Source organism: Scyliorhinus canicula, chromosome 11 (genome assembly GCF_902713615.1).
Source record: "Scyliorhinus canicula chromosome 11, sScyCan1.1, whole genome shotgun sequence".
Classification (NCBI taxonomy): domain Eukaryota; kingdom Metazoa; phylum Chordata; class Chondrichthyes; order Carcharhiniformes; family Scyliorhinidae; genus Scyliorhinus; species Scyliorhinus canicula.
This window is the reverse complement of record NC_052156.1, coordinates 158,048,378-158,075,700: the sequence shown is the minus strand read 5'-3', so window position 1 is coordinate 158,075,700 and position 27,323 is coordinate 158,048,378. Positions and strand designations below refer to the sequence as shown.

Here is a 27,323-nt window from a genome sequence, read left to right as displayed (position 1 = left end):
GATCTCTAACATCCACTCCCATCTTCCTGTGTGTTCAGTGTGACTCAAAACAATGGAGAGTTCCCCACTGATTTTAGTTTTGATAGGGCTCCTTCATTCCATAATTTGTCAAATACTGCCTTGTTGTCAAGGACAGTCACTCTCACTTCACTTCTGGTGTTCAGCTCTTTTGTCCATGACCAAGGCTGTAACGAGGTCAGGAGCGGAGTGGTCCTGGTGGGACCCAAGCTGAGCATCAGTGAGCAAATATTGTTGCATCAGTGCTGAATGAAAGCACTGTCGACAACACCTTCCATCACTTTGTTGAGGACCAAGAATAATTAGCCGAAATGGACTTGTCCTGCTTTTGGTGCACAGGGCATAGCTGAACAATTTTCCACATCAATAGATAGATGCTGACATTGTAGCTGCACTGGAACAGCTTGGCTAGGGGAGTTGCTAAGTTCTGGAGCCACTGTTGGAATGTTATCAGAGCCTATAGCCTTTGCAGCATCCAGTAACTTTAGCAGTTTCTCGATATCAGGTGGAGTGAATCAAATAGAATGAAGATTAGCACCTTACACTGGGGACATAAGGAGGAGGCTGAGATGGAATATCCACTTTGCACTCCTGGCTGAAGATTGTTACAAATGCCTCAGCCTTGCCTTTTGCACTGATGTGTTGGACTCTCCCATCTTTGAGGATGACACTATTTGAGGAGTCTCCTCCTCCAGTTAGTGGTTTAATTACCCGCCACCATTCATGCCTGAATGCGACAGGACTGTAGAACTTACATTTTATGTGGGATTGCTTTGGTCTATCACATGCTGCTACTTCGTCGATATTGATTCATCAACTGAAGGGGGGATGGTAGGTGCTAATCAGCAGGAGGCTTCCTTGCCCATGTTTGATCTGGTACCATGAGACTTCATCTGGTCCAGAGTCAATATTGAAGACTCCCAGGGCAATTCCCTCCTCTGGTGGGTCTGTCCTGCAGATGGAACAGGACATACTGTCACAATGACAGAGGCTGTGACCAACTGAAAGTTTACCTACAACGTCACCAGCTAACCACAGCCATACTAAATGGTTGAAGACCTGTTTTAAGAAAAAATACAAGAAAAGACACTGACCAAAAACGGCTGCCATGAAGTCACCTGGTCACATACTATGAAGTTGATCACTTCTCCAGAAAGTCCATATAAATTGCACTGTTGACCTATTACATAAAATTTCAAACCTAGGTGTGTCAAGGCCCACTTCAAACAAAGGAAACTCTTGAAAGGAAGGCATTAAAGATGCAGAGTGTTGGACCTTGATCAGATACTCATCAGACATTCAAAATCTATGTGGAAGGCAAAATAACCCTCCATCTCCTACTGATATACACCTTGAAAGATGTCAAAAGTTTCTGAGATGCAAAGATCAAAAAATGGGAATGCAAGACATTATAACTGAATTTTCTTCCAGGAATATACACAGTGACTTAAAAAATGGGTTTGTCAAGCAGAGAGAAAGAACAAACAGGAGGAGAAGGAAATACAATTGTCATCTAGAAACACTGTTGGAAAAGGACAAGTGCAGGAAAGGTCTCTGTCTGGAAGCTGAAAAGGTGTCTTCAAGAAAGTGCAAAGCTGAACATAGTCAACCTCAGAATTCTACAGGAAATCAACAAACTTCAAACTTTCTCACTTTTTTCTGTCACATCTTTTATTAGTTTTTCCTCGGGTTTAGTAACCAATGAATTTACTCATTCTTTGACTGATGAAAACCTGGATTGATTGGCTCCTTATTAACAAATAAACATGTTTGGATTGGAGAAGGCACTAATTAGGCAAATAAATGTTTTTAGACCTTTGTTGTGACCAACTGAGGGGCTGAGTAAAAGGTGAGTCAGCATTACCCCACCGTACCTGGTTGTAACAATACACAAGGTTTGTGATGGTGGTATCTGGGACATTGTAGGCTATGATTTGTTTAGTCTGCAAGATTAGGCTGTTGTTCAACTAATCTGTACGACAGCTCTCCCAATTTTGACAGAATCCCCCATAAGTTAGCAAGTTGCACTTTGCAAAGATGACAGAGCTGGGTGTGCCAATGGCGTATCTGGTACCTTAGTAGATGCCGGTGGTCTTTGCAGTTTCATTCCTTTTAGACTTGACAGTGGACTGGTCAAGCGGCTTGCTAGTGCATTTCAGAGTGCACTTAGCGGTCAACCACAGTGTTGTGGGTCTGGAGTCACATGTAGGCCTGATCAGGCAAAGACAGCAGATTTCCTTCCTTAAGGGACACCAGTGAACGAGATGAGACTTCATGACAATTGACAATGGTTTTAAGGTCACCATTACTTAGACTAGCTTTTAATTCCAGACTTTGTTTCAAGGAATTGACTTTGAAGTTTAACCATGGTGGGATTTGAACCTGCCTCCAAAGCATTAGCATGGGCCCTCTGGATTATGGATCTAGTGACATTGCCACCATGCCACTGCCTCCCCAACATAATTCAAAGAATTACTTAATTTACATAAATTGCCAGATTTACTCCTGAACAATATTTCAATGAATAGGAACAAGGAGCAGGAGTAGGCCATGCAGCCCCTTGAGGCTGCCATTTATTAAGATCATGGCTAATCTGATAGTATCCTCAAATCTGAATCCCACCTATACTTGATAACTAAATACCCCCCTTGCTTACCAAGAATCTATTCATCTCTGTCTTAAAACATTCAAAAACCCTGCTTCCTCCATTTCAGGACGAGAGTTTCAAAGACTCATGACCCTCTGGGAGAAAAAATTTCACCTCCTCTCAGTTTTAAATGGGCGGCCCCTTAATTTGACACAGTGACCACGATTTCCAGATTCTTTCACAAGAGGAAACATCCTCCCCACTTCCACATCTGTGTTGTTCCTTGTGTCTTAATAAAGCTCGTAGTCATAGAGTTGAAGTAGATGCTTTATTGTGAGTTTGTTCTCTCTTCAGTGCCTAACTTAAAGTTACATCTATGCTGCTAGTCTGTCTTGCTATCAGCTCCCGTTCCTGTGAAGTGTGTGCTGACTTCCTGTTTTATTTATATCTCTCCCGTGCTCCCTCTGGTGCTTGCTCAGTTGTATTGCATCTACACAGATATACAATCACCACATCCCCCTTTTTTCTTTACATATGTTCTGTACATTGTTAAAGAAAATTGTACAAAACAGTTAGATTACTTATGATATGTGTATCTATACAAGTGATGATGATATTGGATATTTTACAAAGCCAATTTATATTTATGAGTCCAATCTTAATAAAAACATTTATGAGTCCAAACTGGATGAATTTGTTCATTGAGTGTTTTCTTTTTCGTTGTTGACATGGTGATATTGATATTGCAACTCCGTTGTGAATGTTGTCAGTGTTCTTGATTTTTTTAAAGTAACCAATAAGTCATCCCGAGGTGTTTGAATGGTCGAACCACTGATGTTGACTGACATTAGTGTGTCATCTGCCTTGAAAGCTGGTGTGCTTGCTTGTTCTGGAGCAGATGTGAATTTGTGAGAATCGTTGTCATGCCATGGCATGTTTGTAGTCTTGTCATTGTTTTGCAGTGTGCTGTGGCATTGTCCTTTATGTGCAGAGTTGTACCATGTTGTACAGGTCGCTGTTTCATTGTTGTTGTTTCTGTCGTTTCTGTCTTTGTTGTTTTCACTGTCGTTCTTGTTGCTTCTGTTTTTGTTGTTTTCGTCGTTGTTCTTGTCGTGCTTGTTATAGAATAGGATATAGAACATACAGTGCAGAAGGAGGCCATTCGGCCCATCGAGTCTGCACCGACCCACTTAAGCCCTCACTTCCACCCTATCCCCGTAATCCAATAACCCCTCCTAACCTTTTTTGGTTACTAAGGGCAATTTATCATGGCCAATCCACCTACCCTGCACGTCTTTGGAGTGTGGGAGGAAACCGGAGGAAACCCACGCAGACACGGGGAGAACGTGCAGACTCCGCACAGACAGTGACCCAAGCCGGGAATCGAAACTGGGACCCTGGCGCTGTGAAGCCACAGTGCTATCCACTTGTGCTACCATTCTGCACTCGGAGGAAACCCACGCAGACATGGAGAGAACGTCCATGTTAGAAGATGCGGCTATGTTTAAATGTTAAACTGCTGCAGAGAGGGATGATTTTATTGCGCTCGGAACTGCTGAAGCTATTTGAATTCAAGTGGCTTGAGCGAATGGATTCAAACTAATCTCTGGAACCTGTTATAGGTCAGGGTACTGAGGGAATGCCACTGCTCTTTAAAAATCAGCAGGACAAGGAGTAACTTGTGACAATGCACATTGGGCACAAATCACTAAAACTGGATTAGGCAACATTTGTTGCTTCTCGTTGTTTTTGTTGTTCTTATTGTAGTTTTTGTTGTTGTACTTGTACTTTTTGTTGTTGCTGTTGTTGTTCTTGTTTCTGCAGTGCTTCTTGCGATTTTTGTTGTTCTTATTGCGCTTCATGTTGCTTTTGTTCTTGCTGTTCTTTTTCTTTTTTCGCTCAATAAGTGCCTCGTGTGGATAATTTGAGTCATTGTCACAGTTATTGGTGCGAGTGTCCTTTGTGGTATCTGTTACATTGAACGTTTCGTCTAGAGAATGGTGAGAATGATCTGATGTTGCGTTGATGTTGGTGACATCAGTCATTTGTGGTGGATTTGATTCCTCTTCTTTGCTTTCTTGGTGCTCCTCTTCTGGAGTCAAAATCTTAACGATTTCAATTGACGTGGTCTCTCTGGACTCATGAGTAGCCCTACTCTGTGCTTCTGTACAGACGAGCTAAGATCTGTCAGTCTCGCTGTGATCCTGCACCTCCTGTATGACGAGTGTGATCACATTGTCACTGTTTTCGCATGCAGTGGGTAGATTTATGTTGTCGTCTTCTTGATTATGTGAGCTTGGTAGACTTTCATAGTCTGCTTGTGGTTGCTCAGATACGGTGGGTTGACCTTCATAGTCTTGTTCATGCATGGTGTTCGCTATGGAGTGTTTGCTTGCTTCCATTTTGGAGTCTTTCAACGAGCTATCTGTGGAGGCTTGCGTCACTCTCTTTGTGGAGTCTTTCATCGCTCGCTCTATGGAGTCCTTCATCGCTCTCTGTGGAGCCTGACATCGCTCTCTGTGGAGTCTTTCTGTGCTCTCTGTGTGGCGTTGTCTTCGTCTTGGGTATTGCTGTCATCCAATGTATCGACGATCTGCCATGGCACCATGGTATTAGATTCATCTACCATGAGTAGAGTCGTGTTGAGCTTTGCGACCGTGTTGCTGATGCTGTGATCAGCATTTCCGAATAACACAACCAACCCAGCCATGTCTGAGTAGTATTGTTCGAAAAACAAATCATCTTTTTTTGTTTTGGAATTGTTATTGTTCTCTTCACTTTGGGTGGTGCAGACTGCTTGTTCCAGGGTGTTGTGAGAGTTATTTTCAACTGCTGGTGTAAGTTCAGGCATTGTTCTGTCTTTTGAGGTAAGAAAATTAGGTTTTACAGCTTTAAGTTTCTTGTCTTCCATTTTCGGGCAATTCCCTTTTAAGTGGGCGTGGTCCGGGTCCTCTGACATCATGACGCTCGTGACGTCATGCGTATGAAGCGATTGCGCATGCGCAAATCGATCTTCCTTTACTGTGCGTTTTTTTGTCCACTGCACATGCGCAGAATCATCTTCGAATGGTGCGATCTTTCCTTTCAGCTGGGCATGCGCGGCTTGTGCATGCGCAGAACGATCCACGACCAAAACTTCTTTTCACTGCGCATGCACGGCTTGCGCAGGCGCAGAATGCAAAATGGCTGATTTTAACTGCGCATGCGCGGCTTCTGTTTCCTGCGCATGCGTAGATACAGATTTTCGTCTTTTGTTCCCCGGAGACTGTAAAATGTACTCAGACGCCATTTTACAGTGGATTTCAGCGTTTTTTCTTTTTAAAAAGTTCAAGTTACTTTTTCCTTTCGATCTGGACTTTTCACTCGCGATTTCTGGACTGAGCCCTTTCTGTTCTGATAGTGATTATTTGAGTTTTGCATCACTCAGTCCCTGTGCAGTTTGGTCTCTGAGCACACAGTATTGTTCAAATTCCATACAGTGCTCTTCAAATTTTTTTTGTATTACTTCTAATTTGATTCTGTCTTCACCGCACAAGTATTTAACGCCATTATATATTTCTCTAGCTTCATGTCCTGCGATGAGCAGTGCTATTTTCATTTCTTCTGAGGCTGCTTTTAAATCACTAGCTATGATATATATATCGATCATTTGTTTAAATATTTTCCATTCGTTACTTAAATTATCGGTTGTGTTCAGCTGAGGTGGGGTTCCAATCAATATAATCGAATTAGCGAAGTCTTCCCACATCGAATGTCCGGTATGAGTTTTCCTTCCCATTTTGGTCTTTGGGTCTGCAGCTTGTGTAATCTTCTAGTAAGCATTCTGAACTCAATCCTGGTACCATGTGTTGTTCCTTGTGTCTTAATAAAGCTCGCAGTCTTAAAGTTGAAGTAGATGCTTTATTGTGAGTTTGTTCTCTCATCAGTGCCTAACTTAAAGTTACATCGATGTTGCTAGTCTGTTTTGCTTCCAGCTCACGTTCCTGTGAAGTATGTGCTGACTTCCTGTTCGTGTGTATTTATATCTCTCCTGTGCTCCCTCTAGTGCTTGCTCAGTTGTATTACATCTACACAGATATACAATCACCACAACATCCACCCTGTCAAGACCCATCAGGATCTTCTATGTTTTAATCAAGTTGCCACTTACTCTTCTAAATTCCAGATGATACAAGCATGCCTGTTCAACCTTTCCTCATATGACTATCTCCCCCATTCCAGGTATTAGCCTGTGCTGAACGACTTGCGAAGCATTTACATTCTTCCTTAAATAGGGTAACTAATACTGTACATAGTACTCCACAGTAACTTCATTGAAGCCTACTTGTAACAATAAGCGATTATTATTATTATGATTATGTAATCTCACGAGTGACCTGTTCAACTGAAGCATAACCTCCCTACTTTTGGAATCGATTCCCCTCGCAATAAATGATAACATCCAAACCTTGCAGATTAGCCTTTCATGATTCATGCACTAGGACGCCCAGATCTCTCTAACTGAAATTCCATTAGTGAGCACCTTGTAGTTTAATAAAAACACCTACATTTATGGATAGCCGTTGGGCATCCATTTGGAAGTTCTATTCAGATTAAACAGCTGAACCTGCAAAAATGAGATATTGGGTGAACATAGCTGGATATTTGGGAACTGTCAAATAGCAGGCTCAAAAGCCTTTACACAGCATTTTGACAAGTACTTGACTAATTGTAACTTTAAACTGTAGCTTCGAGTCCACGGGTGGTGTAACAGGATCCGGGCGTGTAGGTAGGGAAAGAGGGTGATGTATTGGCCTTTGCTTCCCTGATAGCCCAGAGACCGATTCTATTGGGCAGGTGGGACTCGGTGTACTCAGTGTAGGGGCGTGGCTGAAGGCAATAGATACAGAAAGGCAATGCATGGGCTCTGACAATACTCCGGTAATACTACTGAAGACTTGTGCTCCAGAACTCTCCGCAGCCCTAGCCAAGCTGTTTCAATACAGCGACAGCACTGGCATCTAACCAGCAATGTGGAAAATTGCTCGGATATGTCCTGTACACAAGAAACAGGACAAAACCAACCGAGCCAATTACCGCCCTATCAGTCTACACTCCATCATCAGAAAAGTGATGGAAGGAGTCATCAACAGTGCTATCGAGCACTGACTCAGCAATAACCTGCTCACGGATACTCAGTTTGGGTTCCACCAGGATCACTCAGCTCCTGACTTCATTACAGCCTTGGTTCAAATGCGGCAAGAGCTAACTGCCAGAAGAAAGGTGAGAGTGACTGTCCACAACATCAAGGCAGCATTTGAGTATGGCATCAAGGAGCCCTAGCAAAATTGGAGCCAATGGGAATCAGAGGAAAAACTTTCCCCTGGTTGGAGTCATACCTGGCACAAAGGAAGATGGTTGTGGTGGTTGGAGGACAATCATCTCAGCTCCAGGACATCATGGCAAGAGTTCCTCAGGGATGTGCCCCAGGCCCAATCATCTTCAGCTGCTTTATCAATGACCTCCCTTCCATCAAAAGGTCAGAAGTGGGGATGTTCCCAGATGATTTGCACAACTTTCAGCACCATTCACGACACCTCAGATAATGAAGCAATCCATGTTCAAATGCAGCAAGACCTGCATAATGTCCAGGGTTGGGCTGACAAGTGGCAAGTTATATTTGTGCCACACAAGTGCCAGGCAAAGACCATCTCCACCACGAGACAGTCTAATCATCAGCCTTTGACATTTAATGGCATTACCTCCTGCTGAATCCCCCACAATCAACATCCTGGGGGTACCATTGATCAGAAACTGTGGACTGGCCATATTAATACTATGGCTATCAAAGCAGGTCAAAGGCTAGGAATCCTATGGAGGGTAGCACCGACCTCCCCAAAAAAGCCTATCCACCATTTGCAAGGCACAAGTGAGGAGTGTAATGTGATACTTACCACTTATCTGGATGAGTGCAGCTCCAACAACACAATCCAGGTCAAAGCAGCCCACTTGATTGCTACCTCTTCCACAAATATTCTTCAATCCCTCCATCACTGACGAACAGTGGAAGCCATGTGTACCATCTATAAGATGCACTGCATTAACTCGCCAAGGTTCCTTAGACACCACCTTCCAAACCAACGACCACTACCATCTGGAAGGACAGGGGCTGCAGATACCTGGGAACCCGACCACCTGGAGATTCCCCTCCAAGTCACTCACCACCCCAACTTGGAAATATATCGCCATTCCTTCACTGTTGCTGGGTGAAAATCCTGGAACTCCCTCCCTAACAGCATTATGGGTGTACCTACACTTCAGGGACTACTGTGGTTCAAGAATGAAGATCGCCACCTACCTTGTGAAGGGCAACTAGGGATGGGCAATAAATGCTGGCCCAACCAGCAACACCCACATTCCATAAATTAATTTTAAATAATCTATCTACCTCTGCTTTGAAAATATTAAAAGACTGTTTCCACTGCCGTTTGAGGAAAGGAGTTCCAAAGAATCACTATCCTCAGAGAAAAAATTCTCATCTTTTTCTTAAGTAAGCAACCCCTTATTTTTAAACATTGACTCCTAGTTGTAGATTCTCCCATGACAGGAAACCTCCCGTCCACATCCCTTAAAATCCCGCAGAATCTTCGAAGTTTCAATCAAGTCGCCCCTTATTCTTCTAAACTCCAGTGACAACTAGCCTGTCCATATTTTCTTTGTAACGTGACCTGGCTATTCCTGGCATTAGAATCAGAGAATCTTGCAGTAAAGAAGTAGGCTATTTGGCCCTTCATGCCAGAGACAGATCTTGGAAAGAGTGGACCTATTTAGTCCCATTCCCAAGCTTTTTTCCTTATAACCCTACAGGTTAGTCCTCTGTGAGTTCATATCCAATTGCTTTTTGACGGTTTCTTTTTTTAAATAAATATAGGGTACCCAATTCTTTCTTTTTTTCCCCAATTAAAGGGCAATTTAGCATGGCCAATTCACCTACCTGGCACATCTTTGGGTTGTGGGGGGTGAGACCGAAGCAGACACAGGGAGAATGTGCAAACTCCACACTGATGGTGGCCTGGGGCCGGGATCGGACCCAGGCGCTGTGAGGCAGCAGTGCACCACCATGATGCCCATTTTTTGACAGTTTCTGCAGGTAGTGCATTTTAGACCTTGATTATGAAAAAGATTCTCATTTCCTCTTCAGTCCTTTTTGGAGTTGTTTTTAATCAACTTGCTCGAACAAAGCCCAGTATTTTTGCTGCACCAAATTTCCTTCCACCTTTCCTTATTCAATTCAATCAATATGTACTTCAATTCCTCCCTTTCTCTCATAATAATGTAATAAAAATCTTTTTTGTCACAAGTAGGCTTACATTAACACTGCAATACTTCTGCAACTACTGTGAAAAAACCCTAGTCGCCACATTCCGGCACCTGTTCGGGTACAGAGGGAGAATTCAGAATGTCCAAATTCATAACAGCATGTCTTTCGGGACTTGTGGGAGGTAACCAGAGCACCTGGAGGAAATTCACGCAGACAGGGGAGAACGTGCAGATACCGCACAGACAGTGTCCCAAGCCAGGAATCGAACCGGAGACCCTGGAACTGTGAAGCAACAGTGCTCTGCATTAGAGTTGGCCAGGAAGACCCAGTGGATGTGGTTTATGTGGCCCCGCAGAAGGCTTTTGGAAAGTTCTCACATAGCAGATTATTGCTTGCGATCCAATAGCTGCGTTGCGCTCTCCCGGTACGGCCGGTGAATCCCAGGAGTGCATTCTCACGCAATCTCGGGAATGCCAGGCTAATATGTTTATCTAGCTTTCTGTTAAATGCAGCTCTATGATTTATTAATTTACTTTAAATGAAGGGCTTTCCTTGCAGTATTGGTCAAAGATTGCAGCCCAGTTTTGCAGTAGCAGCAGAAGTGATGCCAAATCTGCCATTGTTTGCCATTATTACTCCACTGAAGCAGAGAACTCCAGTCTAGACATGTGCAGTTAAACCTGAAAATGCAGAAGTGCCCCAGAATACAATCGCTGAAAAAAAAAGCACGGAAATGAGAAGAACTATCACCGGTTAGTCCCATTCTAAAAATCCCTGATAAAGTTACACTTTGTTGAATTAGTGTTTTTTTTAATGATGTCCTAAGTTCAGAACTGGCCCTGAAAGAGTAAGTTTTTATTTGTTAAATTATGAATTTAAAAATTAATAGTTGTAAAGTAATTTCAAAAAAGTTTGATACCTTGCCGTCCATCTTAATTGCATGCATATATGCCAAGAATTTAATTTAAAATTTTAGAGAAAGTGAAATAAAAATGAAGGGATTCGGTGTTTTTCTTTCCTGGTTTGAACATAGAACATACAGTGCAGGAGACTATTCGGCCCATCAAGTCTGCACCGACCCACTTAAGCCCTCACTTCCACCTTATGCCCGTAACCCAATAACCCCTCGTAACTGATTTGGACACGAAGGGCAATTTAGCATGGCCAATCCACCTAACCTGCACGTCTTAGGACTGTGGGAGGAAACCGGAGCATCCAGAGGAAACCCACGCAGACACGGGGAGGACGTGCAGACTCCGCACAGACAGTGACCCAGCGGGGAATCAAACCTGGGACCCTGGCGCTGTGAAGCCACAGTGCTAGCCACTTGTGCTACCATGCTGCCCAGTGAGAATATGTCAACGTTACTGTCACTGGAGAGTCAGTGATGTAGTACTAGGTTCAAATGGAACAAATTCCCAAATCAGGTCAGCTTTGTTTGGTCCAAGTAAAAACTGAGTCTACTGCATCTGTCTGCCCAAGAAATTATTTCAGATCGTGTTCTAGAGGAACCATGAAGTTGCAATACTGAGGAACTTAACTCATCCATATGCAACATCGATTAATTTCAATAATGGCCAAATCTTTATTCATGTAACTTTTTAAAAAATGGCAGTTATCAATATCTGATGCACAGGATTAGTTTTCAACTCAATAAGTTAATTCAGGGATCCAGATGATGCCATAAATTACAAAAGTGCATCTGAAAAGATGCATTAACCGTCAACTGAAACTTGGCATAGAATATTCTTGGAGGCAGTTGTCACCACAGAAATTAACTGTCATCTGCTGATTTTAGCAATGTCCTTATGAAAGGACAATGACCAAAACATCTCAAATTTATCAAGAAATAATCAGACAACCATCGACGAGAAACATGGCCGTTTCTCTGTCCCCAGTTGTTGCCGAACCTGCAGAGTACTGCCAGCATTCTTCGCTTCCATTTTAAATTAATTGTCTTCTGAATCAATTGCTCCAATGCAAGCTGAGGACCAGTGACTTATCCCATTTAAGCATTGCCAGTCTTTCCATTACATCCTGCCCATCAATTTTCATCAAAACCATTACCTCCACTTGCACTGATAATCTGTCAGCATCATTTTCCTTAGTAAACATTGATACAAAGTACACATGAATATTCCAAGCTTGATCTGTACCTCCCAGGATACAGTGCAGGATACCTATTTACATGATGGGCAAATGTTAATTGCAATTTTTATTCTCATATTCTCTCATTGCCATTTTTATTTTCCTCTGTATGTACCCACTTTGACATTTTTATTTTCCTCCGTACTGCCCCTCATCTGGCAGTATTTGGCCTGGCAATTCTGAAAAATTTATCTGACATGTATCACATGCCCTCATATTTCATTTCATTATCTCCTCTATTTCCTTTATCATCCAAAAAGCCCCGGCTTTTATTCCCCTACCTTTCTCTCTTGTTCGAATGTGCCCAGCCTATATCTGAAACATCTGATCCTTAAAAGTTCACCCATTTATTTAGGAAGTTTTTCCTGTAGGACTTTGGTTATATTTTACCGTGATTCAATTCCCTCTCAACTCACTTAAGCTAGCCCTCTTGCAATCCAAATGTTCTCATTAAATTGTTACTTGCGCTTCTCCATTACTAATCTCAACCTAAGGTTATAATGATCAGTCTTGCCCAAATGTTCCTCACTGACATTTGCTCCTGTTCATACACCTCGTTCCCCACCAACAGATCCAGAAATGCCTCCTTCTTAGTTGGACCAAAAACATCCCGGGCAAAGAAGTTCTCCAGAGCACATTCCATAAATTCCTTTCCTTCGTTGCCTTAACATTATTTTAATCAATATTTGTAAAATTAAAGTTGCCCAGTATCACGACTCCATATTTTTTGTACAACTCTCTGAACTTCCTGAAAATTTGCTCTTTCTAACTATTTGGAGACCAATACATTATCTCGATAGCATGATTATTTTCTTCTGGTTTCTCAGTGCCAACCAGATTCAGTGCTTGCCTCCTCAAGGACACCCTCTTTCCAACACTATAATGTCTTCTCCAAACAGTACTGACACTCCACCTCCCTTTTTCCCTTCTCCATCTTTTCTGAACATTTTGTATCCATGAATATCAAAGAGCTCAGTCCTCACCATTTTTAAGCCATGGTTCTGTTATTGCCACAATGTTATATCTCTGCATGGCTATTTCCGCATGTAGGTCACCAACCTTATTCATCACACTTTGTGTTTGTATACATTTTGGTACATTCCCATGGCTTTTAAACAGTAAATGGTATAAATTAGACCTTTTTTTTTCTTTAAATAATTTTTATTCAAAATTTTCATAAAATATCAACAACAAAGTAATTTTTTTTTATACAAAGTACAGAAAAAAGAAAAAACAGTACCCCCCCCATACACAAAGGAAGAGGTAAATTAACACCCGCCATTCGCACAAAACCCCCCCCCCCCCCTCGTGTATACGTAGAGAAAGAAATAATTCAACGCCCCGCCATTAGCACAGAGCATCTATGCCCGTCCCTCCAGTCCGAAACAACCCCCCCCCCGGGCTGCTGCAGCTGCTGGCCATTTCCTACCATTCCTATCGCCTCCTGAAAAACCCCTGCACTGATCCCCTTAGGGCAAATTTCACCTTCTCTAGTTTAAGAAACCCTGCCATATCGTTGACCCAGGCCTCCACGCTTGGGGGCCCTCGCATCCTTCCACTGAAGAAGAATCCTCCGCCGGGCTACTAGGGACGGAAAGGCCAGAACACCGGCCTCTTTCGCCTCCTGCACTCCTGGCTCCACTGCAACCCCAAAAATTGCGAGCCCCCAGCCCGGATTGACCCTGGATCCTACCACCCTCGACACCGTCCTCGCTACGCCCATCCAAAATTCTCCCAGCGCTGGGCATGCCCAGAACATATGGGCATGATTTGCTGGGCTCCCCGAGCACCTGATACACCTGTCCTCACTCCCGAAGAACCGACTCATCCTTGTCCCAGTCATGTGAGCCCTATGCAGCACCTTAAACTGTATGAGGCCAAGCCCCGCACAAGAAGAGGAGTTCACCCTCCCCAGGGTGTCCGCCCACGTCCCCTCCTCTATCTCCTCACCAAGCTCCTCCTCCCATTTACCCTTCAGCTCCTCGACCGAGGCCTCATCCATCTCCTGCATCACCTGGTACGCTGCCGAGATCCTCCCCTCACCAACCCACACCCCCGAGAGCACCCTCCTGGATCCCACGCGGCGGCAGCAGAGGAAACTCCGCCACCTGCCAAACGCCCTTACCTGAATGTACCCTCGGAATAGTCGTAAAAACTCCGACCTCCTCCTATTCGTGGCCACGCTCGCCATCGGGGCCTCATACAACAGCCTCACCCAACTAACAAACCCCTCCCCAAACCCGAACCTTTCCAACACCTCCCACAAGTATCCCCACTCAACCCTATCAAAGGCCTTCTCCGCGTCCAGCGCCACCACAATCTCCGCCTCCCCTTCTACTGCCGGCATCATTATAACGTTCAAGAGCCTCCTTATGTTGGTGTTCAGCTGCCTCCCCTTCACAAACCCCGTTTGATCTTCGTGGATAACCTGCGGCACACAGTCCTCTATCCTCACGGCCAAGATCTTTGCCAACAGCTTGGCGTCCACATTCAAAAGTGAGATCGGCCTGTATGACCCACACTGCAGGGGATCCTTGTCCCGCTTAAGAATCAGGGAGATCAGCGCCCGAGTCATCGTCGGGGGCAAAGTCAATCCAGTGGCGGAACCAGCACCGCGTTGAAATCCCCCCCATTATCAGACCCCCCCGCCTCCAAATCTGGAATCCGGCCCAACATGCGCCGCATGAAACCCGCATCTTCCCAATTCGGGGACGTTAACCAGCACCACCCGCTCCCTTTGCAGCTTGCCACTCACCATCACATACCTCCCACCACTGTCTGCCACCACATTCAACGCCTCAAACGACACCCTCTTCCCCACCAGGTTCGCCACCCCCCGATTTTTTGCATCCAGCCCCGAATGAAACACTTGGCTCACCCATCCCTTCCTCAATCTAACCTGATCCGCCACCTTTAGGTGCGTCTCCTGAAGCATGGCTACATCCGCCTTCAGCCCCTTCAGGTGCGCAAACCCGGGCCCGTTTGACCGGCCCATTCAGTCCCCTCACATTCCAGGTGATCAATCGGATCAGGGGACCGCCTGCCCCCCTCCCCTGTTGGCTAGCCATCACCCTTCCGCAATCAGCCACGTGCCCACGCCCCCCGCTCAGTCCTATCCCCACAGCGACAGACCCCCATCCCGACCCCCTCTACATGCTCCAGCTCTGCCGTGGCCATTCCAGCAACAACCCGGTATCCCCCCTCTTTCCCCCCCCTAGCTGCGTAACCCCTTCCATTGTACTTCCGTAAGTCAGCCGAATCCTGCTGACCCCGGCCGCTCCCGCCACCCCAATGACCCCCCCAGTGCAACACAACCACCTCCTCAGTGCCGGCCCCGCCCACCGCTCCTCTAGCGCGGGAGAAAAGCCCGCGCTTCCATCCCAAGCCCCCCCCCCCCGAACCAAAACGCGGGAAAAGACAGGCACATGACCCAACAGGACCGCGAACCCCACCCAAACTCTCAACCAGTGAACAAAATACGGACCCCAAACATGACAAAATACCCAAATAAACAGATAACAGTCCCAAACAAGCAGGAAAAAAAAGCAGAACAGCAAAAACAGATCATCCAATAGAACCGATAAAGCGAAATGATACCCAGGAGGGCAAAGCCTCCGGGCTATATACAGCATTCCCCAGCCCTCAGTCCAAGTCCAGCTTCTCTGCCTGAACAAAAGTCCAGGCTTCCTCCGGGGAGTCAAAATATAGCTGGCGATCTTTATACGTGACCCACAGGCATGCCGGCTGTAACAAGCCAAACTTGACCCCCTTCTTGTGAAGCACTGCCTTCGCCCGGTTAAAGCTAGCCCTTCTCTTCGCCACCTCCGCACTCCAGTCCTGGTATATCCTGACCTCCACATTCTCCCACTTGCTACTCCTCTCCTTCGCCCAACGCAGCGCACACTCGCGGTTGACAAAACGGTGAAAATAGACCAGCACCGCCCGAGGCGGCTCGTTTGGCCTGGGTTTCCTCAGCAGCATCCGATGGGCACCCTCCAGCTCCAAAGGCCCCTGGAACGACCTTGCACCCATTAGCATGTTCAGCATCATGGCCACATAGGCCCCCAAATCCGAACCTTCCAGCCCCTCTGGGAGGCCGAGGATCCGCAGGTTCTTCCGACGGGCCCGGTTCTCGATCTCCTCCATCCTTGCTGACCACTTCTTATGAAGCACCTCGTGCGACTCCACCTTCACTGCCAGGCCCAGGAGTTCGTCTTCGCCCTCCGAGGCCTTTTGCCGAAGCTCTCGGATCTCCGCACCCTGAGCCGTCTGGGTCGCCATAAGCTTGTTCAGGGAGGCCTTAAACGGCTCCAGAATCTCTGCCTTCAGCTCCTTAAAGGAGCGCTGAAGCAGCTCCTGCTGCTCTCGCGTCCACTGCTGCCACGCTACTGCTGCTTCCCCGCCCACCGCCATCTTGCTTCTTCTGCCTCGCACCTTTCTCTGCTCCAAAGCCGATTTTTTGACCGCTCTGCTCCTAGTCCAGGCCATCCAACGGCGGAGAATCGTAGAGAGAGTGTTCCCACACGGGGAAAAGTCCAACCAGCACCACTACGGGCCCTTAAAAGAGCCCAAAAGACCGAAAAAAGCGGGAGCTACCGAACGTGCAGCTTAGCTCCGCAACACCGCAACCGGTAGTCCAAATTAAACATATTATTAAAGAACAGTGTCGGTGACACAAAGAGTAGAGAGACAGGAGGAAGCACAAATACATGCATGCTTTCTCGTGTGTAAAGAATGGAGCCCTCAACAATGGCTAAGACGACACTAACAACCATACATTATAGTTGAAAATTAATTGCCAAGAGAAGGGCACTGAGAAAGACATATCTCTGAAAACAGAGGGCTCGGGAAGATGTATTTGTTGATTCCTCCGAGGAAGGAGCAGTGCTCTGAAAGCTAGCGTTTGAAACAAACCTATTGGACTTTAACCTGGTGTTGTCAGACTTCTTACTGTGCTCACCCCAGTCCAACACCGGCATCTCCACATCATGGATAATGTTACATTTGAAGCAGTGGAAAATGCAGATGATTATCTGGCACATGTGGAGCCTAATGAGGTGGAAACTGAGCACAAGAGCAACCCTATTGCTGAGAGAGATGAATTTTGAGTGTGCTGCAAACACATTGAAGGACCCGTTAATCGCAGGAAAAGGAAAGCCTTCAAAAGCAATGTGTCTGGGTGTTATCCATGTAGAGACAAAGGGAGCGATTGACCACAATCAATACAAATAAGAATGTCTAAAATTGCCTCAATCAGGTCATTCATTTTTTTACCGAATAAAAAGTCAACAGCTTTTATTTTTCAAATTAACATAGCTGGAAATATCTTACCGTGCATGCTATGTTTTGAGCCAGACAGGAGTCTCACAAGTGCCCAGAAAGCATCCTCTTCATTCAGATACATAAGAAGTAGTGCAGTAATCTGACTCATTCCCTGGCAGTAACCTACTTCCTACAATTGAATTTTTAAAAAAGTTCAGCAGTCACTTAAAGGGAACTTAGTCATTATCCTTTATGGATGTGAATGAGATTTCAATATTTAATTTATACCATTTTAAAATTAAATAATTCTTAATAATGATTTATGAAATATCAACATTAGAAAAAGGAACAAATGTGAAAAGAACAGCTGTCAACGTCCTTTCCAAATGTAATTTATACTAAAATCAGAGCTTCTAGAAAATGCACAGCAGTTTGTTGAACTTGTTTCTGCAGTCTACACAACAGATGTACCAGAAGTGTTAATGGCTGTCAAAATGTGAAACTTTGCAAAAAGGTAACACTGCAGACACATGCAATTTTCTCAAGCTGCAGAGAACTTAATCTACAAACAGTGTGAAATTTAACTATTGAAGAGATGTCAAATTGGTTCCACAATCAGAAAAAAGCCAAAAAACTAGCAAGGCAAATAAAAACTATAAAATTAAATTAAGGAATTTAAAGTAGTATAATATTCAACAGACACAAATCAAAGAAATATCAGGACAGGGATGGCATCATTAAGTGATACATAAACTCAGAGGTAACACCCACACCCTGTAAATGAATATTTACATAAAAATGACAGAAATATTAATTACTTTCCCTCAGAATTTATCAGGCAAACTAACATACATAGAACATAGAACACTACAGCGCAGTACGGGCCCTTCGGCCCTCGATGGTGCGCCGACCTGTGAAACCATCTGAAGCCTATCTGACCTACACTATTCCATTTTCATCCATATGTCTATCCAGTGACCACTTAAATGCCCTTAAAGTTGGTGAGTCTACTATTGTTGCAGGCAGGGCGTTCCACACCCCTACTACTCTCCGAGTAAAGAAACTGCCTCTGACATCTGTCCTATATCTATCACCCCTCAATTTAAAGCTATGTCCCCTCGTGTTGGTCATCACCATCCGAGGAAAAAGACTCTCACTGTCCACCCTATCTAACCCTCTGACTATCTTATATGTCTCTATTAAGTCACCTCTCAGCCTTCTCCTCTCGAACGAAAACAACCTCAAGTCCCTGAGCCTTTCCTCGTAAGACCTTCCCTCCATACCAGGCAACATCGTAGTAAATCTCCTCTGAACCCTTTCCAAAGCTTCCACATCCTTCCTATAATGTGACCAGAACTGCACGCAGTACTCCAGGTGCGGCCGCACCAGAGTTATGTACAGCTGCAGCATGACCTTGTGGCTCCGAAACTCAATCCCCCTGCTGATAAAGGCTAGCACACCATATGCCTTCTTAACAGCCCTATTAACCTGGGTGGCAACTTTCAGGGATTTATGTACCTGGATGCCGAGATCTCTCTCTTCATCTACACTACCAAGAATCTTGCCATTAGCCCAGTACTCTGCATTCCTGTTACTCCTTCCAAAGTGAACCACCTCACACTTTTCCGCATTAAACTCCATCTGCCACCTCTCAGCCCAGCTCTGCAGCTTATCTATGTCCCTCTGTATCCTATAACATCCTTCAGCACTATCCACAACTCCACCGACCTTCGTGTCATCTGCAAATTTACTAACCCATCCTTCTACACCCTCTTCCAGGTCATTTATAAAAATGACAAACAGCAGTGGCCCCAAAACAGATCCTTGCGGTACACCACTAGTAACTGAACTCCAGGATGAACTTTTGCCATCAACCACCACCCTGTGTCTTCTTTCAGCTAGCCAATTACTGATCCAAACCGCTAAATCACCTTCAATCCCATACTTCCTTATTTTCTGCAATAGCCTACCGTGGGGAACCTTATCAAACGCCTTACTGAAATCCATATACACCACATCAACCGCTTTACCCTCATCCACCTGTTTGGTCACCTTCTCAAAAAACTCAATAAGGTTTGTGAGGCATGACCTACCCTTCACAAAACCGTGTTGACTATCGCTAATCAACTTGTTCTTTTCAAGATGATTATAAACCCTATCTCTTATAACCTTTTCCAACATTTTACCCACAACCGAAGTAAGGCTCACAGGTCTATAATTACCAGGGTTGTCTCTACTCCCCTTCTTGAACAAGGGGACAACATTTGCTATCCTCCAGTCTTCCGGCACTATTCCTGTCGACAAAGACGACATAAAGATCAAGGACAAAGGCTCTGCAATCTCCTCCCTGGCTTCCCAGAGAATCCTAGGATAAATCCCATCTGGCCCAGGGGGCTTATCTATTTTGACATTTTCCAAAATTGCTAACACCTCCTCCTTTTGAACCTCAATTCCATCTAGCTTGGTCGACTGAACCCGAGTGTTCTCCTCAACAACATTGTCTTTCTCCAGTGTAAACACTGACGAAAAATATCCATTTAACGCTTCCCCTATCTCCTCTGATTCCACACACAACTTTCCACTACTATCCTTGATTGGCCCTAATCTTACTCTAGTCATTCTTTTGTTCCTGATATACCTATAGAAAGCCTTAGGGTTTTCCTTGATCCTATCCGCCAATGACTTTTCGTGTCCTCTCCTCGCTCTTCTTAACTCTCCCTTTAGGTCCTTCCTGGCTAACTTGTAACTCTCAAGTGCCCTAACTGAGCCTTCATGTCTCATCCTAACATAAGCCTTCTTCTTCCTCTTGACAAGTGCTTCAACTTCCTTAGTAAACCACGGTACATAGAAACAGACATAGAAAATAGTAGCAGGAGGCCATTCAGTGCTTCATGCCTGCTCTGTCATTCATTATCATGGCTAATTATCAAGTTCAATAGCCTGATCCCACCTTCCCGCACATCTCTTGATTCCTTTAGGCCAAGAGCAATACCTAACTCTTCCTTGAAATTACACAACGGTTTGGCCTCAATTACTTTCTGTGGGAGTGGATTCCACAGATTCACCACTCTCTGGGTGAAGAAATTTCTCCTCAGTCCTAAAAGGTCTGAGGTCCACATCCTCAAAATATGAACCCCTGGTTCTGGACACCCCCACCATCAGGAACATTTTTCTGAATCTCCCTGGTCTAATCGTGTTAAAATTTTGTAAGCTTCTACGAGATCCCCTCTCACTCTTCTAAACGCCAATGAATATAATCCTAACTGTCTTAGTCTCTCCTCATATGACAAACCCACCATCCCAGGAGTCAGCCTGGTAAACATTCACTCCACAGCAAGAACATCGTTCCTCAGATAAGAACACCAAAACTGCATACAACACTCCAGGTGTGGTCTCACCAATGCCCTATATACAACTGCAACAAAACATTCATTTCCTATACTCAAATCCTTTTGCAATGATGGCCAACACCCCATTTGCCTTCTTTACTGTACCTGCACACTTACTTTCAGTGACTGATGCACGAGGACACCAAGGTCTCACTTCAGTATTCACCTCTCTCAATTTACACCCATTGAAATAATAACCTGCCTTCCTATTTTTGCTATCAAAGTGGATAACTTCACATTTATCCACATTATACTGCACCTGCCATGCATCTGCCCACTCACTCAGCCTGACCAAATCCCGTTGAAGCATCTCTGCATCCTCCTCGCAGCTCACCCTCCCACCCAACTTTGTATCATCTGAAAATTTGGAGATAATGTTTTTAGTTCCCTCGTCCAATCATTAAGATGCAATGTAAACAGTTGGGGTCTGAGCACAGATCCCTGCATACCCCACCAGTGACTGCCTTCCAAACATGATAGACGCACAAGAAGAAATCCTTGCCTGCTCCAAAAAACAATTCAAATTCAAATTGAATCCAATTTATGTTATGGTCCCCCAAGAGACACATACCAGATCCAGACATTACACCTGACCTCACGCTCATCTTTGCCGAAAGGCCGAGAAGTGGTAAGGATGGGGTAATTGATAAACAAATTAGAATTGATAAAATCCCTGGTTCGGAGGATTGCATCTACACATATTAAAAGCAGTTAGGGAAAAGGTGCCTGAGGCACCATTGCACACATATAAAAATTCATTAGAAAAGGGAATAGCAAGAGTAGATTGGGGGACAGCTAATATGATTCATATATTATCTATAAAATAGAAAGCTAGAACAAACCCACAGAACTATAGGCCAATTAGCTCGTTGATGGTCAGAAGAATAATGGAATTCCTAACTCAAGATACTTCTAGAAATGGAAAACTTGCTGAAGAGTAGTCATCAAAAAGGAAAAACTGAGCTTGACCAACTTTATCAAAGTATTTCAATTTACAGAAAAGATAATAAAAGTAATGCAGGAAGGGCAGCACGGTGGCCTAGTGGTTAGCACAGCTGCCTCACGGCGCTGAGGTACCAGGTTCGATCCCGGCTCTGCGTCACTGTCCGTGTGGAGTTTGCACATTCTCCCCGTGTCTGCGTGGGTTTCGCCCCCACAACCCAAAAATGTGCAGTTAGGTGGATTGGCCACGCTAAATTGCCCCTTAATTGGAAAATATAATTGGGTAATCTAAATTTTTTTTAAAAAGTAATGCAGGAGACATAATGGGCGGGATTCTCCAACCCCCGCCGGGTCAGAGAATCACTGGGGGGGGGGGGGGGGGGGGGGGGGGGGGGGGGGGGCGTGAATCCCGCCCCGTCGCTCCGACGCCGGCTGCCGAATTCTCCGGCGCTGGTTTTCAGGTGGGGGTGGGGATCACGCCGCGCCAGTCGGGGACTGTTGGCAGCAGCCCCCCCGGCAATTCTCTGGGCCCCGATGGGCAAAGCAGCCGCCCGTTTTCAGCCAGTCCCACCGACGTGAAATGGACATGGTCCATCACGGCGAGACCTGGCTTCAGCCAGCTAGGTGAGTCCTCGGGGGGGGGGGGGGATCCAGGCCCGGGGTGGGCCCCCACGGCAGCCTGGCCCGCGATCGGGGGCCACCGATCTGCGGGCAGGCCTGTACCGTGGGGGCACTCTTTCCTTCCACGTCGGCCTCTGTATAGGGCTCCGCCATGGCCGGCGCGGAGGAGAACCCCGCTGCGCATACGCAGGATCACGCCAGCCGGTCTGCGCATGTGCGGAACAATGCCGGTGGTTCTGCGCATGTGCCAACTCGCGCCGGCCCTTTGCTGCTGCTGGTTGGCACACGCCAACCCCTCTGCCGCCGCCCAGCCCCCGGAAGTGCCGAGGATTCCACACCCGGTTGGCCCGACTCCGGAGTAGTTCGCGCCGCTCTTGGCGCCGGACCATCCGGCCAGTAGCGGGAGAATCCGGCCAATATATTTGGATTTCCAAAAAGCTTTTGATAAAGCCTTTTGGCCAGACTAGAACACGTGGAATCAGGGGGCAAGGAGCGGGGTGGTGGGGGGGAACGGACAGGTACACCAATCACTAAGGGTAGTTTCATAGATTATTAAGACCAAAAAAAAGCAACAAAACACTGCTCATTTCAAGAAGGAGGGACAGAACTGTAAAGCAAAGTTATGTTAAAATTGTGTAGAATCTTGTTTGGAGAATATTGTGAACACTTCTGGTGTCTTTTTATGAGAAACGATGTGACACCGGAGAAGGTGCAAAATAATGACCATGCTGGTGTTCTTTTCTATCAAAAACAGATGGGATGAACTGATAAAACGTTCAGAATTATGAAAAGGTTTGATAGGTTAGATGTAGAACTGGGGCTTCCTTTCGCAGAGGCGACCAGAATTGAGGCCATAATATAAGATAGTCTCAAATAGAATAGGGAATTCAGGAGAAATTGTTACTTAGACAGTAGTTAGAATGTGCAAGACCCTACATGGGCTAGTTGAGGCAAATAACATACATGAATTTAAGGGAAAGCTACTTAAGCATATGTGGAGAGGACAGCAGGATGTATTGGAGTCAGGTGATAGGGATGAGTGGTGGGGGAGGGGGGGGGGGTAGGCTCATGCAGAATGTGAACACTGACGTGGATCTGTCTGGTAGCAGATTTCTGTGCTGTAAATACTTGGCTTAGGTCACTAACTACACATTTACAAAGTTATTGGATGACGTGGATCAAACACCAGAAGATTAAATTTAATTTGCACTCCATAAAACAATTACCAGTGATACATTTTGACGTATGATTACTGAAGAGCAACTGATGAATTTTATGCCCACAATTAACATTCTCTTTGCACTGTTAAATTCTTCAAAAAGGGGGAAGACAATGAATAAAAACATTTCTGAGATTTTCCTTCAAGTATCCTTCACACTTAATTGCACTTGACTGACAGTATCCCACCTTTCTAAAGATTTCCAACAAGCACTTTGCTGGAACTGAACATTTTGAAATCAATCTCTCAAAATTTTCATTTGGAAAAACTTCAATTTACAACCTTACAGAAAGACAATATAAACAAGATAACAACCAGCTTAAAATATTGACTGCAAAAAACATACCGTGTTATACAGGGAATAAGCAGCTAAAACGTGGAACAAAGCTTGCTGCCTGTAGAAGAGAAATGCAAAAGATTATCTTTCAATTTTGTCTTATGCCATATTGAATATGTACACATTACTGAGAACATCTTCCTCAAATCTGAAAGCAAGATCTAGAGTTCAGGGTGGTTTCAGGTATCTCAGTGTTCAGTTTGCCTACATGTGCCAGTTGCTGATGAGTTAAGCAAAATAGTACCCCAGACATTTGCAAGAGAGACACTCATGGGTCGCTCCTCGGGAACAAGTCGTTTTCATCATTTGAACTGTGTCTCTTACAGTATTAAGGGAGTACATTACCCTGCAACTGAAGATCCCTCTCCTAACAAAGGGCTATTTTTCTTGACCCACAGCCATGGATATGGATCCCAAAGAACAGTCGACAAAGAGGAAGATCTATTAGACATGTCTTAACATTGAGCCACAGCTTCATGGTCTCTCTCCAGATTGTTGACTATCAATTAAGGGCAGCACGGTAGCATTGTGGATAGCACAATTGCTTCACAGCTCCAGGGTCCCAGGTTCGATTCCGGCTTGGGTCATTGTCTGTGTGGAGTCTGCACATCCTCCCCGTGTGTGCGTGGGTTTCCTCCAGGTGCTCCGGTTTCCTCCCACAGTCCAAAGATGTGCAGGTTAGGTGGATTGGCCATGATAAATTGCCCTTAGTGTCCAAAATTGCCGTTAGTGTTGGGTGGGGTTACTGGGTTATGGGGATAGGGTGGAGGTGTTGACCTCTTTCCAAGAGCCGGTGCAGATTCGATGGGCCGAGTGGCCTCCTTCTGCACTGTAAATTCTATGATAATTACCAAAGCAATCCTTGAAAATCTTCAATTCAGTTTTGGACAATATATTTGGGCAGCACGGTAGCATGGTGGTTAGCATAAATGCTTCACAGCTCCATGGTCCCAGCTTCGGTTCCCGGCTGGGTCACTGTCTGTGCAGAGTCTGCATGTCCTCCCCGTGTGTGCATGGGTTTCCTCCGGGTGCTCCGGTTTCCACCCACAGTCCAAAGATGTGCGGGTTAGGTGGATTGGCCATGCTAAATTGCCCGTAGTGTCCTAAAAAGTAAGGTTAAGGGGGTTGTTGCGTTACGGGTATAGGGTGGATACGTGGGTTTGAGTAGGGTGATCATTGCTCGGCACAACATCGAGGGCCGAAGGGCCTGTTCTGTGCTGTACTGTTCTATGTTCTATTTATGGTATGACTTCCATCAGCTTTCTGCCATTCTGCTTCTTGGACGAGGCTGCCACTTGGCTTCACTCCCACATTCAGGTAGTGATTCTGCCTTCACAAAGCGCACGTACTCCTTTGCAGATCCTCAAATGTCTACCAATTCCAGAAAAACACTAGCTCGGGCTATTAACTCCCAATGTGACATATGAAACAAACTCATAAAAGCTGAATTCATGTGTGCAACCACAACAGAATAGGAGGAACAAAAGCAAAATATTGCAGATACCGGATATTTGAACTAAAAAGTGCCGGAAATACTCAGCATGATAGTAAATACTCAGGATAGGCAGGATCAGTGGAAAGAAACTATGTTAACAATGAACTCCTTTCATCAGATCTGAAGATCGGTAGAAATGTAAGGGTTTTAAAACCATTGGGATGGGCAGAAAGGGGACAGCAAGTACAAAGGGAAGGTCTGTGATTGGGTGGAGGGCAGGAGATATTAAAGAAAAGCTTTCATGATGCAACAGCCAAACAGTGCAATAATGAATGTAGTACAGAAACACAAGTTGAGAATAGCAGATATTTAAGATGTTTAGAAGTTAGGCAATGTCACATTACATTTCAGTTGTAATTTTAACAACTTAGATTTCTATAGAGCCATTGAGTTCAGAAGTAGGGACAAATAAGACCATCAGACGTAGGAGAAGAATTAGGCCACTCGGCCCATTGAGTCTGCTCCACCATTCAATTATGGCTGATATTTTTCTCATCCCCATTCTCCTGCCTTCTCCCCATAACCCCTGATCCCCTTACTGATCAAAAACTTATCTCTGTCTTAAAGACACTCAGTGATTTGGCCTCCACAGCTTCACCACCCTCCAGCTGAAGAAATTCCTCCTCATTTCTGCTTTGAAGGATCGTCCCTTTAGTCTGAGATTGTTTCCTCTGCTTCTAGTTTTTCCTACAAGTGGAAACAGCCTAGTCACATCCATTCTATCCAGACCTCACAGTATCCTGTAAGTTTCAATAGATCCTCCCTCACCCTAAACCCCAACGAGTACAGACCCAGAGTCCTCAACCGTTCCTCATACGACAAGCTCTTCATTCCAGGGATCATTCTTGTGAACCTCCTCTGGACCCTTTCCAAGGCCAGCACATCTTTCCTTAGATATTGGGCCCAAAACTGCTCACAAACTCCAAATGGGATCTGATCAGAGTCTTATACAGTCTCAGAAGTACATCCCTGGTCTTGTATTCTAGCCCTCTCGACATGAATGCTAACATTGTATTTGCCTTCCTCACTGCCGACTGAACCTTTACTTCAACCTTAAGAGAATCATCATCAAGAACTCCCAAGTCCCTTTGTGCTTCTGATTTCCGAAGCATCTTCCCATTTAGAAAATAATCTATCCTCCATTTCTCCTTCCAAAGTGCATAACCTCACACTTTTCCACATTGTATTCCATCTGCCACTTCTTTGCCCACTCTGCTAGCCTGTCCAAGTCCTTCTTCAGCCCGCCTGCTTCCGTAGTACTACCTGCCCCTCTACAGGTCTTTGTATCATCTGCAAACTTAGCACCAGTGCCTTCAGATCTTTCTTCCAGATCATTAATGTATATTGTGAAAAGTTGTGGTCCCAGCACCAACCCGAGGCACACCACTAGTCACCAGCTGCAATCCTGAAAAAAACCATTTATCCATATTCTGACAGTCAGCCATTCCTCTATCCATGCCAGGAACTTACCCTTAACACATGGGCTCTTAACTGACTTAACAATCTCCTATGCGGCACCTTGTCAAAGGCCTTCTGGAAATCTAAATAAATCACATCCACTGGTTCTCCTTCGTCTAACTTTCTTGTTCCCTCCTCAAAGAACTTAAACAGATTTGTCAGACATGACCGCCCCTTGACAAAGCCATGCTGACTCACTCCTATTTTATCATGCACTTCCAAAGTACTCCGCAATCTCATCTTTAATAATGGACTCTAAAATCTTACCAATGACCGACGTCAGGCTAACGGCCTATAATTTCCCGTCTTCTGCCTCCCTCCCTTCTTAAAAAGGGTGTTACATCAGCCACTTTCCAGTCCTCTGGGACCCTTCCTGTCTCCAGTGATTCCTGAAAGATCACCACCAATGCCTCCACAATTTCCCGAGCTATTTATTTTAGAACCCTGGGATGTACTCCATCTGGTCCAGGTGATTTATCCACCTTCAGACCTTTCAGTTTCCACAGAACCTTCTCCTTAGTAATGGTCACTGCACGCACCTCTGTCC

At 45.1% G+C, this 27,323-nt stretch overlaps 1 protein-coding gene across 6 annotated transcripts in view; it reads right to left on the bottom strand.

Annotated features, from left to right (window-relative positions):
- usp6nl (USP6 N-terminal like) overlaps positions 1-27,323 on the bottom strand; it is a 277,494-nt gene that overhangs the window by 40,744 nt on the left and 209,427 nt on the right. For all 6 annotated transcript variants that reach the window (XM_038811849.1, XM_038811850.1, XM_038811846.1 and 3 more), the window contains 2 exons: positions 23,833-23,881; positions 17,385-17,505 (listed from right to left, as the gene is read on the bottom strand). In XM_038811849.1, coding sequence (XP_038667777.1) covers positions 17,385-17,505; positions 23,833-23,881 — 170 coding nt within the window. The remainder of the gene's footprint in view (positions 1-17,384; positions 17,506-23,832; positions 23,882-27,323) is intronic.